The sequence below is a fragment of the Salvelinus namaycush genome, chromosome 32, assembly GCF_016432855.1.
Source record: "Salvelinus namaycush isolate Seneca chromosome 32, SaNama_1.0, whole genome shotgun sequence".
In the NCBI taxonomy this organism is placed as follows: domain Eukaryota; kingdom Metazoa; phylum Chordata; class Actinopteri; order Salmoniformes; family Salmonidae; genus Salvelinus; species Salvelinus namaycush.
The window spans coordinates 22,530,829-22,544,648 of record NC_052338.1 but is presented as its reverse complement, the minus strand read 5'-3'; the positions used below and the strand labels follow the sequence as shown (position 1 = coordinate 22,544,648).

Here is a 13,820-nt window from a genome sequence, read left to right as displayed (position 1 = left end):
TCTCTCTCTCTCTCTCTCTCAATCTCTCACCCTTAGTCCTCTCTCTCTCAATCTCTCCCTCTCCCTCTCCCTCTCCCTCTCCCTCTCTCTCTCTCTCTCTCTCTCTCTCTCTCTCTCTCTCTCTCTCTCTCTCTCTCTCTCTTTCCCTCTCAATCTCTCACCCTTAGTCCTCTCTCTCTCAATCTCTCTCCCTCTCAATCTCTCACCCTTAGTCCTCTCTCTCTCAATTTCTCTTTCACTCTCAATCTCTCAACATTAGTCCCCTCTCTCTCAATCTCTCTTTCCCTCTCAATCTCTCACCCTTAGTCATCTCTCTCTCAATCGCTCTTTCTCTTTCAATCTCCCACTCTTAGTCATCTCTCTCTCTCTCTCTCTTTCCCTCTCAATCTCTCACCCTTAGTCCTCTCTCTCTCTTTCCCTCTCAATCTCTCACCCTTAGTCCTCTCTCTCTCAATCGCTCTTTCCCTCTCAATCTCTCACCCTTAGTCCTCTCTCTCTCAATCTCTCTTTCCCTCTCAATCTCTCACCCTTAGTCCTCTCTCTCTCAATCTCTCTCCCTCTCAATCTCTCACCCTTAGTCCTCTCTCTCTCAATCTATTTTTCCCTCACAATCTCTCACCCTTAGTTCTCTCTCTCAATCTCTCACCCTTAGTCCTGTCTCTCTCAATCTCTCTTTCCCTCTCAATCTCTCACCCCTAGTCCCCTCTCTCTCAATCTCTCTTTCTCTCTCAATCTCTCACTCTTAGTCCTCTCTCTCTCTCTCTCTCTCTCTCTCTCTCTTTCCCTCTCAATCTCTCACCCTTAGTTCAATGAAGCCTAACTCACAAAATGCAGATCGCTAGTTGATTAATACTCAACATTAACACTAAACATTTTTAGATAAGGGAGGGAGGGAGGGAGGGAGGGAGGGAGGGAGGGAGGGAGGGAGGGAGGGAGGGAGGGAGGGAGGGAGGGAGGGAGGGAGGGAGGGAGAAAAAAGCCTCCTCCCTCTAAATCAAATAACATTTTATTGGTCGCATTCACATGTTTAGCAGATATTATTGCGGGTGTACTGAAATGCTTGTATGCTCTAAACCAATGCTCTAAACCAACATCCTGTGGAGCTCATTCCTCACAAGGCAAACATTCAATCAAATGAAATGTTATTCGTCACATGATCCGTAAACAACAGGTATAGACTAACAGTGAAAGGCTCACTTTCCCAACAATGCAGAAAGAAAAGGGTACTAGTACTAGTACCGATGTGCAGGGTTACAAGGTAATTGAGGTAGATATGTACATATAACCAGGAATAAAGCGACAGATAATAAACAGTAGCAGCAGTGTATGTGATGAGACAAAAACCTTCGATGCAGACAGGCCAGGTAGCTATTTAGTAACTATTTAACTAACTATTTAGCAGTCTTATGGCTTGGAGGTAGAAGCTGTTCGGGGTCCTGAGGGTTCCAGACTTGGTGAGATGTTTTGTGGATGCTTTGTGGACATGGGCCCAGGACTTTTGATCAAATAGAACCCTTGCCTCTTGTTTGCTTTTACTTCTTTAATTGTACTGTATTGTATTACTGTAATGTGTGCTGCAATTGTAAATGCACTTTAAATAAAGTTTGATAGAACCTTACAGTTTTCCGAGTTTGATCTCTTGCTATATAAAAAACACTTCACTATCACTTAGACTTGAGGAAGTGCAGAGCAAAGTGCTGATTTAGCATTTGCTCTCAAAAGCATTACGTTCCCTCTCAGAGGATATTACTTATCTTGGCTGAGAAACCACATGCTCTACTCTGTCTGTCAAAGCTGCATCCCAAATGACACCCTCTCCCTATATCGTGCACTGCTTTTAACAAGAGGCCTATGGGCCCTGGTCAAAAGTAGTGCACTACATAGGGAGTTGAGTGCCATTGGGATGCATGCTCTCTCTTCACACCTCCTCCTACACCTGCGGACCAGAATCAAACATAGCTAAATATTTCATCTGTTATAATAAAAGGTGGAAATATGAAAAGTTAGGTTGCTTCAAGGTAGGTAATCCAATTTCTAAAGCACACTTCCTGCAAAGGTCCTTCAAAATGACTGACTCCACTTTAAAATATAAGGAGATAAGGAGATATGAAGATAAGAGTATTTTCAAATCTGCAGTAGTGGAAAAGGTACTCAATTGTCATACTTGAGTAAAGTAAAGATACCTTAATAGAAATTGTCTCAAGTTAAAGTGAAAGTCACTTACTACTTGAGTAAACACCTAAAAGTATCTGATTTTAAATGCAATTAAATACAGTGGTGGGAAAAGTACTCAATTGTCATACATGAGTAAAAGTTAAAAGTAAAAGTAAATGCTCAAATTTTTATTTACAATCAGCCAGGGGCTCACTCCAACACTGAGACATAATTTACAAACACAGGATTTGCCATATCAGAGGCAGTAGGGGTAATAATGCATTGATATTGATAGGTACGTGAATTGGACCATATTGCTGTCCTACCTGAGCATTCAAAATGTAACGAGTACTTTTGGATGTCAGGGAAAACACAGATTTTCTTTCGGAATGTAGTGGAGTAAAAGTAAAAGTTGTCAAAAATATAAATAGTTAAGTACAGATACCCCCAAAAAGTATTTTTACTTAGTTACTTTACACCACTGTATATCTGTCAGATGATTACGTATTTATTATTGATGTTGGCTGGAATAATCCGCATAATATTGAACTACTTACAGTCTTTATATTACATCCAGGAAGCTATATACTGTATATAAAACTACTATGTGCTCATATGCTTGCCTATAATATGTATCCATATGGGAAGTTCTTTGGGAGGGCTAGTATTGTGTTTAAAAAATGTAATTGCTATGGTCATATGTGCTAAAAAGCAGCATTCGTTTTTAAATCCAGAGACTAAGTCTAACTTTCACGTGGAGATTTCTTACATGTGAAACTGCAAATTAGTTTTTCACTTGGGAACTTGCAATTCCACATATGAAAGTGACATTTTTCGCCCCCCTTTTTCACCCCAATTTCGTGATATCCAACTGGTAGTTACAGTCTTGTCCCATCGCTGCAACTCCCGTACAGACTCGGGAGAGGCGAAGGTTGAGAGCCATGCGTCCTCCGAAACATGACCCTGCCAAGCTTCTTGACACACTGCTTCTTGACACACTGCTCGCTTAACCCGGAAGCCAGCCGCACCAATGTGTCGGAGGAAACACTGTACAACTGGTCTCTTCACAGTCCCCAAGTCCAGAACAGACTATGGGAGGCTCACAGTACTACATAGAGCCATGACTACATGGAACTCTATTCCACATCAGGTAACTGATGCAAGCAGTAGATGATAAAAAACAGCGGGGACTGTGAAGCAACACAAACATAGGCACAGACACATGCATACACACACATGATAACATACACACTATACACACATGTACACATGGATTTTGTGTTGTAGATATGTGGTAGTGGAGTATGGGCCATACATAGTGTGTTGTGAATTTTGCAATAAATGTATTGTAATGTTTTTAAAAGTGTATAACTGCCTTAATTTTGCCGTACCCCAGGAAGAGTAATGGGGATCCATAATAAATAATAGTGTGCATGCGACTGGCCTGCCACTAGAAGTCTAGATCGCGATGGGACAAGGACATCCTGGCCGCACAAACCCTTCCCTAACCCGGACGATGCTGTGCCAATTGTGCGCCGCCACACGGGTCTCCCTGCGACACAGCCTGGGATCAAACCCGGGCCTGTATTTACACCTCTAGCACTGCGATGCAGTGACTTAGACCGCTGTGCCACTCGGGAGGCCAAAAGTAAAATTTTCGCATGTGGAGTTTTCTTACAAATTTGTTTTTCACATGTGTTTGATTTTCACATTGAAATGTTCTATTAAAAATGTGAATTTCACATGAAAAAGTTTTTCACATGTGCAACTGCAATTCACAACTGCAAAAAACATGTTTTTCTCCTCACATGTGAAAAGGTGACGTTAACATGTGAACTATAAATGTAATACAAGTGAAAATATGGTTTCACATGTGAAACTCCAAATTGTACATTTTGTTGTTGCTGTAAAGGCTGGTCCTAGTGTACATTGTATCTCTTCCTCATAAAAGAGACTGACAGGATGGGGTTAATCAGATCTGGTTCAAACTGAATCATAGTGAGATCCAATCTGATTTGAAGTCACTAAGGGCACCCTTCTTTGAATCTAATTAGGATCAATCAGTATAATCAAGGAACTAACGATAGCTATCACAATACTCATCATGTGCCTTCTCCAATGAGGACAAATTCCCACTTTCAACCAAGAACTTCAATGTCATCTGTACAATCTACCTCGGAGATTGAAGATATCTCCAATCTGTATTGGCTAGTTTAATCCAACTCTCACATACACCAATCTCTCCAAGACATTACTCATTCAAAAGTAAAGGAAAAAACAAATACATTTGTATTCACTTTAAGAAATGCAAAGCACTGCACATTTTTAGACAAAGTTCAATTAAGAGGACATAGTGCAACATAAGGCTGAATTAAACCCTCTTGATTAATGGATATTACATAGCTGCAGCCTGCAGTGCAGGTTGTTCTCCTGCTGCATATCAATGACATGCAGGAGCTCTGCCTGGTCTGGTCTGCACTCCCCTAGCCTGGTTAATACAGTATGCAGCTGGTGAGGCACATTGGCTGCAGCTTAGATCATTGTGACAAATGGGAGGGACCTGTGGTTACTTTTTCTTCTGTGGTTAACTTGACATAAAGAGATAAGAGGAGGGGCTTGGGTTGTGCTGGAGTACTGTACTACTGCTAGGTTACCTGGGAGAAGCACTGTGGGCTAATATTAGTTGAAAATAGATGAAGGGAGTCGTCTACCAATCCGCTATGCTAAGAGATGTCAGTTGTTCCTGACCATAGGAGTTTACCAGTGTGGGTTGGTAGTGTGTGCATACAGTATGTCTGTGTGTGCTTGTATATGCACACGTGCACAGTCCTTTTTACTTAGTTCCCTTACCGATGCAAGAGGGCAGGACGTTGTCCCAGGCACGTCTCTCTCCGGTCATACACTTGAGAATTCCGCTGCCGTGCAGGGTGTAGCCAGGGTTGCACCTATAGGTGATGGTGCTTCCAGAGAAGTGTCCCTGGTCGTTGACCTTGAAGCCAAACTGGGGCACCCCGGGGTCCTCGCAGTGGGAAAGCTCAAAGCCTGGAAGAAAGGGGGGGCAATCAATCAAATGTATTTATAAAGCCCCTTTCTCATGGGCAGTTGTCAAAAAGGGCTCTATAGTAACCCGACTTACACTCAGAAAAAGGTTATAAATAGAACCCTGTAGGGTTCTTTGGTTTGTCCCCCAAACATTATACCTGTTTGTGCTTCTTGCGGTCAATTTGCAGTCTACAAATTATTTGTAATTAAAATGGTTCTTTGTAGAATCCTATCCCTCTACAAAGAACCCTTTCGAACCCTTTTTTCCAAGAGTGTAGACTCCAACGAATAAGCAGAAGCACAGTGGTCAGGAAAGACTCCCTAGAAAGAAGACACAAGACACATGAAGACGAAACAGGCTCAGAGGCTCATCTTCCTTTTGGCAGTGTAGGACAAGGTCCCAATTTATTTTTTACATTTTATTTCACCTTTATTTAACCAGGTAGGCTAGTTGAGAACAAGTTCTCATTTGCAACTGCGACCTGGTCAAGATAAAGCATAGCAATTCGACACATACAACAACACAGAGTTACACATGGAATAAACAAAACATACAGTCAATAATACAGTAGAAAAAAAGAAAACAAAAAGTCTATATACAGTGAGTGGAAATGAGGTAAGATAAGGGAGTTAAGGCAATAAATAGGCCATGGTGGCGAAGTAATTACAATATAGCAATTAAACACTGGAATGGTAGATGTGCAGAAGATGAATGTGCAAGTAGAGATACTGGGGTGCAAAGGAGCAAGATAAATAAATATATACAGTATGGGGATGAGGTAGATAGATGGGCTGTTTACAGATGGGCTATGTATAGGTGCAGTGATCTGTGAGCTGCTCTGACAGCTGGTGCTTAAAGCCAGTGAGGGAGATATGAGTCTCCAGCTTCAGTGATTTTTGCAGTTCGTTCCAGTCATTGGCAGCCGAGAACTGGAAGGAAAGGCGACCAAAGGAGGTTGGCTTTGGGGGTGACCAGTGAGATATACCTGCTGGAGCGCGTGCTACGAGTGGGTGCTGCTATGGTGACCAGTGAGCTGAGATAAGGCGGGGCTTTACCTAGCAGAGACTTGTAGATAACCTGTAGCCAGTGGGTTTGGCGACGAGTATGAAGCGAGGGCCAACCAAAGAGAGCGTACAGGTTGCAGTGGTGGGTAGTGTATGGGGCTTTGGTGACAAAACGGATGACACTGTGATAGACTGCATCCAATTTGTTGAGTAGAGTGTTGGAGGCTATTTTATAGATGACATCGCCGAAGTCGAGGATCGGTAGGATGGTCAGTTTTACGAGGGTATGTTTGGCAGCATGAGTGAAGGATGCTTTGTTGCGATATAGGAATCCGATTCTAGATTTAATTTTGGATTGGAGATGCTTAAAGTGAGTCTGGAAGGAGAGTTTACAGTCTAACCAGACACCTAGGTATTGTAGTTGTCCACGTATTCTAAGTCAGAGCCGTCCAGAGTAGTGATGCTGGACGGGCGGGCAGGTGCGGACAGTGATCGATTGAATAGCATGCATTTCCTTTTTTTTCCTTTTTTTTTTTTTTTCCTTTTTTCCTTTTTTCCTCTTGCATTTAAGAGCAGTTGGAGGCAACGGAAGGAGAGTTTTATGGCATTGAAGCTCGTCTGGAGGTTAGTTAACACAGTGTCCAAAGAAGGGCCTCAGTATACAGAATGGTGTCGTCTGCATAGAGGTGGATCAGAGAATCACCAGCAGCAAGAGCGACATCATTGATGTATACAGAGAAGAGAGTCGGCCCGAGAATTGAACCCTGTGGCACCCCCATAGAGACTGCCAGAGGTCCGAACAACAGGCCCTCCGATTTGACACACTGAACTCTATCAGAGAAGTAGTTGGTAAACCAGGCGAGGCAATCATTTGAGAAACCAAGGCTATGGGGTCTGCCAATAAGAATACGGTGATTGACAGAGTTGAAAGCCTTGGCCAGGTCGATGAATACGGCTACACAGTAATGTCTCTTATCGATGGCGGTTATGATGTCGTTTAGGACCTTGAGCGTGGCTGAGGTGCACCCATGACCAGCTCTGAAACCAGATTGCATAGCGGAGAAGGTACGGTGGGATTCAAAATAGTCGGTAATCTGTTTGTTAACTTGGCTTTCGAAGACCTTAGAAAGATAGGGTAGGATAGATATAGGTCTGTAGCAGTTTGGGTCTAGAGTGTCACCCCCTTTGAAGAGGGGGATGACCGTGGCAGCTTTCCAATCTTTGGGAATCTCAGACGGTACAAAAGAGAGGCTGAACAGGCTAGTAATAGGGGTTGCAACAATTTCGGCAGATCATTTTAGAAAGAGAGGGTCCAGATTGTCTAGCCCGGCTGATTTGTACGGGTCCAGATTTTGCAGCTCTTTCAAAACATCAGCTATCTGGATTTGGGTGAAGGAGACATGGTGGGGGCTTTGGCGGGTTGCTGTGGAGGGTGCCGGGCAGTTGACCGGGGTAGGGGTAGCCAGGTGGAAAGCATGGCCAGCCGTAGAGAAATGCTTATTGAAATTCTCAATTATAGTGGATATATCGGTGGTAACAGTGTTTCCTAGCCTCAGAGCAGTGGGCAGCTGGGAGGAGGTGCTCTTATTCTCCATGGACTTTACAGTGTCCCAGAACTTTTTTGAGTTTGTACTACAGGATGCAAATTTCTGTTTGAAAAAGCTATCCTTAGCTTTCCTAACTGCCTGTGTATATTTGTTCCTAACTTCCCTGAAAAGTTGCATATCACAGGGGCTATTCGATGCTAATGCACAACGCCACAGGATGTTTTTGTGCTGGTCAAGGGCAGACAGGTCTGGAGTGAACCATGGACTATATCTATTCCTAGTTCATTTTTTTTTGAATGGGGCATGCTTATTTAAGATGGTGAGGAAGGCACTTTTAAAGAATAACCAGGCATCATCTATTGACGGGATGAGGTCAATGTCATTCCAGGATACCCCGGCCAGGTCGATTAGTAAGGCCTGCTCGCAGAAGTGTTTTAGGGAGCGTTTGACAGTGATGATGGGTGGTCGTTTGGTCGCAGACCCATTACGGATGCAGGCAATGAGGCAGTGATCGCTGAGATCTTGATTGAAAACAGCAGAGGTGTATTTGGAGGGCGAGTTAGTTAGGATGATATCTATGAGGGTGCCCGTGTTTACGGATTTGGGGTTGTACCTGGTAGGTTCATTGATCATTTGTGTGAGATTGAGGGCATCAAGCTTAGATTGTAGGATGGCCGGGGTGTTAAGCATGTCCCAGTTTAGGTCACCTAGTAGCACGAGCTCAGACGATAGATGGGGGGCAATCAATTCACATATGGTGTCGAGGGCACAGCTGCGGGCAGAGGGAGGTCTATAGCACGTGGCAACAGTGAGAGACTTGTTTCTGGAAAAGTGAATTTTTAGAAGTAGAAGCTCGAATTGTTTGGGTACAGACTTGGATAGTAATACAGAACTCTGCAGGCTATCTTTGCAGTAGATTGCAACACCGCCCCCTTTGGCACACACCTGGGTTCAAATAGGATTGGAGCATTCGCTTGAGCCTGCCTAAAGTTCCACATGGCCGGGGCTTACACTTTTTGGGGCTACTCAATTGGTTCCATCCATTACCTCTGGCGAGGTCAATCAAGCTCAGCTTTGAAACACGTTTTGAAACCAGGTCTGTGATGTTAACACAAACTTTACCTTTGCTAGGGTGGACACAAGCACACAGGCATGGAGGCATATGATTTGACCACACACACCTCTCTTCTTTTTTGGGTCATTAGTGCAATGACCATCCCGGTCTGCTGTTTCCTGTTATTTCTGTGCAGCCTGCGTTGCATGTATGTCTTTAGAGGCTCAGAGAGAAAGTTAGGGCGGTCGTTATAATCAGTCAATAAGGCTGAAAATTTGACTGGAGGATCCCACTGGGCCCGCAGGCAGGGATGGGGCCTGTACTAAGCAGGCAGAACAATTAGGAATAAGCACTTGGTTAATTTGGAGATGTGTCTCGAACTTTTGGTCGGTACATGAGGAGCGTGGGCCGGCTCTCTGTGAGGGACACTTCCTGTTATTATCTTCTCATAATTGTTTTCCTTCGCACTCATCATCACACAGCATCATAATTACATAGCGAACTGAAAGGAATAGGAAATAAATAATTATATTACCCTTTCTTCTTGTCTTTCAAAACACCACCACACATCTTAGCGTAGCTGACAATTTCCTATTCGCAGGTTTGAACTCTGCTCTCTCATATGAGAATGCAACCAAGCTAAAATGAGACGTATGCCTCAGTCCTCTCCTCAGAACAATGACAGCTACCTTTCAAAATACAAAACCCTGTTCCATTTGCTCCACCCGCCCCTCCTCCAATTAACTGTACACCCTGAACTTGGGAATAAACGTTCATGTCTAGCACAGCACTCATAGACTACTTAGTAGTTACCATGACAGCAATGTACTGTACTATACTGAGAGAAAAACAAGGTTGACTGAACTTAACATAGTGTGTGGTGGAGGCAGGATGATACTGGGACTGACTAACGGTGGCAATTTTCACCAAGCACACTGATTGCACGTTAATTACAGGTCATTGTCTCATAGCATTCAACCGGAAACAAAAGTCTGGGTCCGGAAAATACTTAGACTGAGTTCTATTTATTTTTTAATCACACTCCAACCATTGTGGTGGCTGAACTGTGGTGGCCTCACCGCCTGCTACTTGACTGTCCCAAATTACAACCTATTCCCTATAGTGCACCACCATTGGATAACCAATAGGGCTCAGGTCAAAAGTAGTGCACTATGCAGGAAATAGGGTGTCATTTGGGACTTAGCCCTGGGCTTCCACTGACCTTTATTATGCAATCAAACAGCTAATCTTGCAGGTGGAATGAAATCTCCCACTAGACACGGATTTAGTAGATTGCCCACCAGTGGGTTAATAGGGTTTTTTCTCTCTCAGAACTAACACCCTGTCCAATGTTACACAGGCTAGCTACCAGCTAGCGCAACAAATGGTATTAAAGATGAATGCGTGTGGTTTTTATGTGTCTGCGGTGGTACATAGTCTGGTTTTGTGTGAGGGGCAAGGACAAGGTCAACAAAGACAAGTGTAGAGGTTATTTTTCAGGTAATTGATAATACCTTGGACCAAATATTCCCTTGAAATCCACTCCTGGCTGTCAACAAAATTCTAATGCCCTTTAAAGGGGCAATCTGCTGTTAAAAAAAATTCAAAAAGTTATGAAGCAATCACCCCTTTAAGTCCTACTTGTTTTACAAGGCAGATGGAAAGACTGACTGTAGTGGGAAAATAACTGGTGTGTGATTATATATCTAGAGTGAACACCTGACACTCTATTTCTCATAAATATCAATATGATTGGGAATCCTGACAAAGATGACGTAACACATCACATGACCAGCTACTTTCACATACAGCCCATGTCCCACTCCCACAGGAAGACTTATATTAGGGTCCTAGCTAAAGCATCAATCATAGGATGACCCCCATCCCCCGCTGAATCCATAGGAACCAAGGAAACATTTTAGAATAAGCCAATAATAGATCCAGTAAAACGCATTGACTAACAATTTGTAAACAATTGTTCAGCAAATCCTTAACACATGCCTAATAACCACCTGTTAATGAAAGTTATTAGAGTGCGTGCAGTAAAAAGACATTGAGCTGATGCATACCTCAAAATGTTTGTAGAGGTGCTGACTAACGGAGGGTAAACTGTATAGAAATTAGAGGTCGACCGATTTCAAGTTTTCATAACAATCGGTAATCGGCATTTTTGGACGCCGATTATGGCCGATTACATTGCAATCCACGAGGAGACTGCGTGGCAGGCTGACCACCTGTTACGCGAGTGCAGCAAGGAGCCAAGGTAAGTTGCTAGCTAGCATTAAACTTATTTTATAAAAAACAATCAATCTTAACATAATCACTAGTTAACTACACATGGTTGATGATATTACTAATTTAACTAGCTTGTCCTGCGTTGCATATAATCAATGCGGTGCCTGTTAATTTATCATCGAATCACAGCCTACTTCAACTTCGCCAAACGTGTGATGATTTAACAAAAGTGCATTCACGAAAAAAGCACAATCGTTGCACCAATGTACCTAACCATAAACATCAACGCCTTTATTAAAATCAATACACAAGTATATTTTTTTAAACCTGCATATTTAGTTAAAAGAAATTCATGTTAGCAGGCAATATTAACTAGGGAAATTGTGTCACTTCGCTTGCATTCAGTGCAAGCAGAGTCAGGGTATATGCAGCAGTTTGGGTCGCCTGGCTCATTGTGAACTGTGTGAAAAACATTTCTTCCTAACAAAGACCGTAATTAATTTGCCAGAATTTTACGTAGTTATGACATAACATTGAAGGTTGTGCAATGTAACAGCAATATTTAGACTTAGGGTTGCCCCCATTCGATAAAATACGTAACGGTTCCGTATTTCACTGAAAGAATAAACGTTTTGTTTTCAAAATGATAGTTTCCGGATTTGACCATATTAATGACCTAAGGCTCGTATTTCTGTGTGTTTATTATATTATAATTAAATCTATGATTTTATATTTGATAGAGCAGTCTGACTGAGCGGTGGTAGGCAGCAGCAGGCTCGTAAGCATTCATATAAACAGCACTATCCTGCGTTTGCCAGCAGCTCTTCACAGCGCTGTTATTGACTTCAAGCCTATCAACTCTGGAGATTAGGCTTGCAATACTATAGTGCCTATAAGAACATCCAATAGTCAAAGGTATATGAAATACAAATGGTTTAGAGAGAAATAGTCCTATAAGTCCTAGAATTACTACATCCTAAAACTTCTTAACTGGGAATATTGAAGACTCATGTTAAAAGAAACCACCAGCTTTCATATGTTCTCATGTTCTGAGCAAGGAATTTAAACATTAGATTTTTTACATGGCACATATTGCACTTTTACTTTCTTCTCCAACACTGTGTTTTTGCATTATTTAAACCAAATTGAACATGTTTCATTATTTATTTGAGACTAAATTGATTTTATTTATGTATTATATTAAGTTAAAATAAAAGTGTTCATTCAGTATTGTTGTAATTGTCATTATTACAAATATGTATATAAAAATCGGCTGATTAATCGGTATCGTCTTTTTTTGGTCCTCCAATAATCGGTATCGTTATCGGCGTTGAAAAATCATAATCGGTCGACCTCTAATAGAAATAGGGAAAAAAAGTCACACTTTATATTATGTTCATAACAATTTCATGGGTAAAACTAACCAATGTTTAGGCAACGCAGTGCCTTCTTCAGGGTATAAACATTGGTTATGTTTACCCATTAAAGTGTGCAACTTTCTTTCCTTATTTTTATATATTATAACACATGTTTTCAGAACCACTGCACACTGACTGGTTGGTAACTTACTAGAGTAAACCAGCTTGAAGCCCTCTCCGGTGGACTCCGGGTCAGAGTAGAACTCCAGCCACAGGTGGTTTGAGGTACTGATGAGGGTTAGACCCAGCATGGATGAGCCTGTGAATGCCCCTAGGACATGGGCCATGCTGTCTTTACCATCATAGATCTGCAGAGAGAAGAGTACCCTTTAGTTCAGTTCTGTTCATTGCAAAGTATGACTTTGTTTTCATGAACGTGTATATGTCATTGTAATGTCAAGTGTGTAAAGTATTGCCTTTTTAGTCTGATTATTATCACTGTCTAATAAAGAATGTACCGGATTACAGGTGCTAATGGTTTATGACAGGAGAGGGTAGGTCATTGTTAAAGATGCCCATTCTTAACTCAATGAGGGCTGATCTTGAGGCAACATGTTGTTAAAATTCAGTTGGATTCCAGGCTACTGGAAGAGCTACTTAAGAATCCATGCCACTATTTATCTGGCGCAGACAAGGCTTATTACCATGGACAGAATCCACATGCTTAAGTGTCATTGACCATCACAGGAGTACTATACACTCCAGCAGACACAGAGAGAGAGAGAGAGAGAGAGAGAGACCAGTACCTTGAGAATGTCCCCCTGTGCCAGATGGAAGGTCCTGGCAGAGATGTTGATTCCCTTCCCAGCCTGCACCTGGATGCTGTAGATGCACTCATGGTTGTTCTCGTAGTTCATTGGGTAGTTCGGCGACAACATAATCCCCTCATTGTTTATGACAGATGAGCCGCACTCGGCTACAGGATGGAGAGAGTGGAGAAATGGAGGACAGAAGTAGAGAGAACAAAACAACACCATTGGAAAGTGCATGTGACAACGACGGTCTATCGTCAGGGTAATAGAAATGTCAAACTTTTTCTTTTTACATGACATTTTACATACACATCATTTTCAGTTCATATATAACAGCACGTTTGATCACATGTATTTACGTACAGTACTAGTTCACCACTATGGACATATCCTGGATGTAAATCACATGAAACATGAATCGTCGCTTTCTTGTTCTGATTCCTGCCTCGGATTTTGTGCCTGGATACCATAGATGTAAACCATCTAGAGGGCTCAAAAGCAAATCTGGAATTGGAACTGACAGAATAGACTTCCTGGGTTATTATTATTATTCATGTCGCTGCTCAGAGCTCAACTACAAGGCCTGGGATCGGGGCTCTGGACCCTGACACTG

General features: G+C 42.4%; 1 protein-coding gene across 1 annotated transcript in view; it reads right to left on the bottom strand.

Annotated features, from left to right (window-relative positions):
* The window catches only part of LOC120027058 (CUB and sushi domain-containing protein 3-like), a 704,521-nt gene that overhangs the window by 226,814 nt on the left and 463,887 nt on the right, over positions 1 to 13,820 (bottom strand). Inside the window, exons 22-24 of the mRNA XM_038971903.1 lie at positions 13,202 to 13,371; positions 12,607 to 12,763; positions 5,005 to 5,196 (exon numbers count right to left, since the gene is read on the bottom strand). Of these exons, the coding sequence (XP_038827831.1) occupies positions 5,005 to 5,196; positions 12,607 to 12,763; positions 13,202 to 13,371 (519 nt within the window). The remainder of the gene's footprint in view (positions 1 to 5,004; positions 5,197 to 12,606; positions 12,764 to 13,201; positions 13,372 to 13,820) is intronic.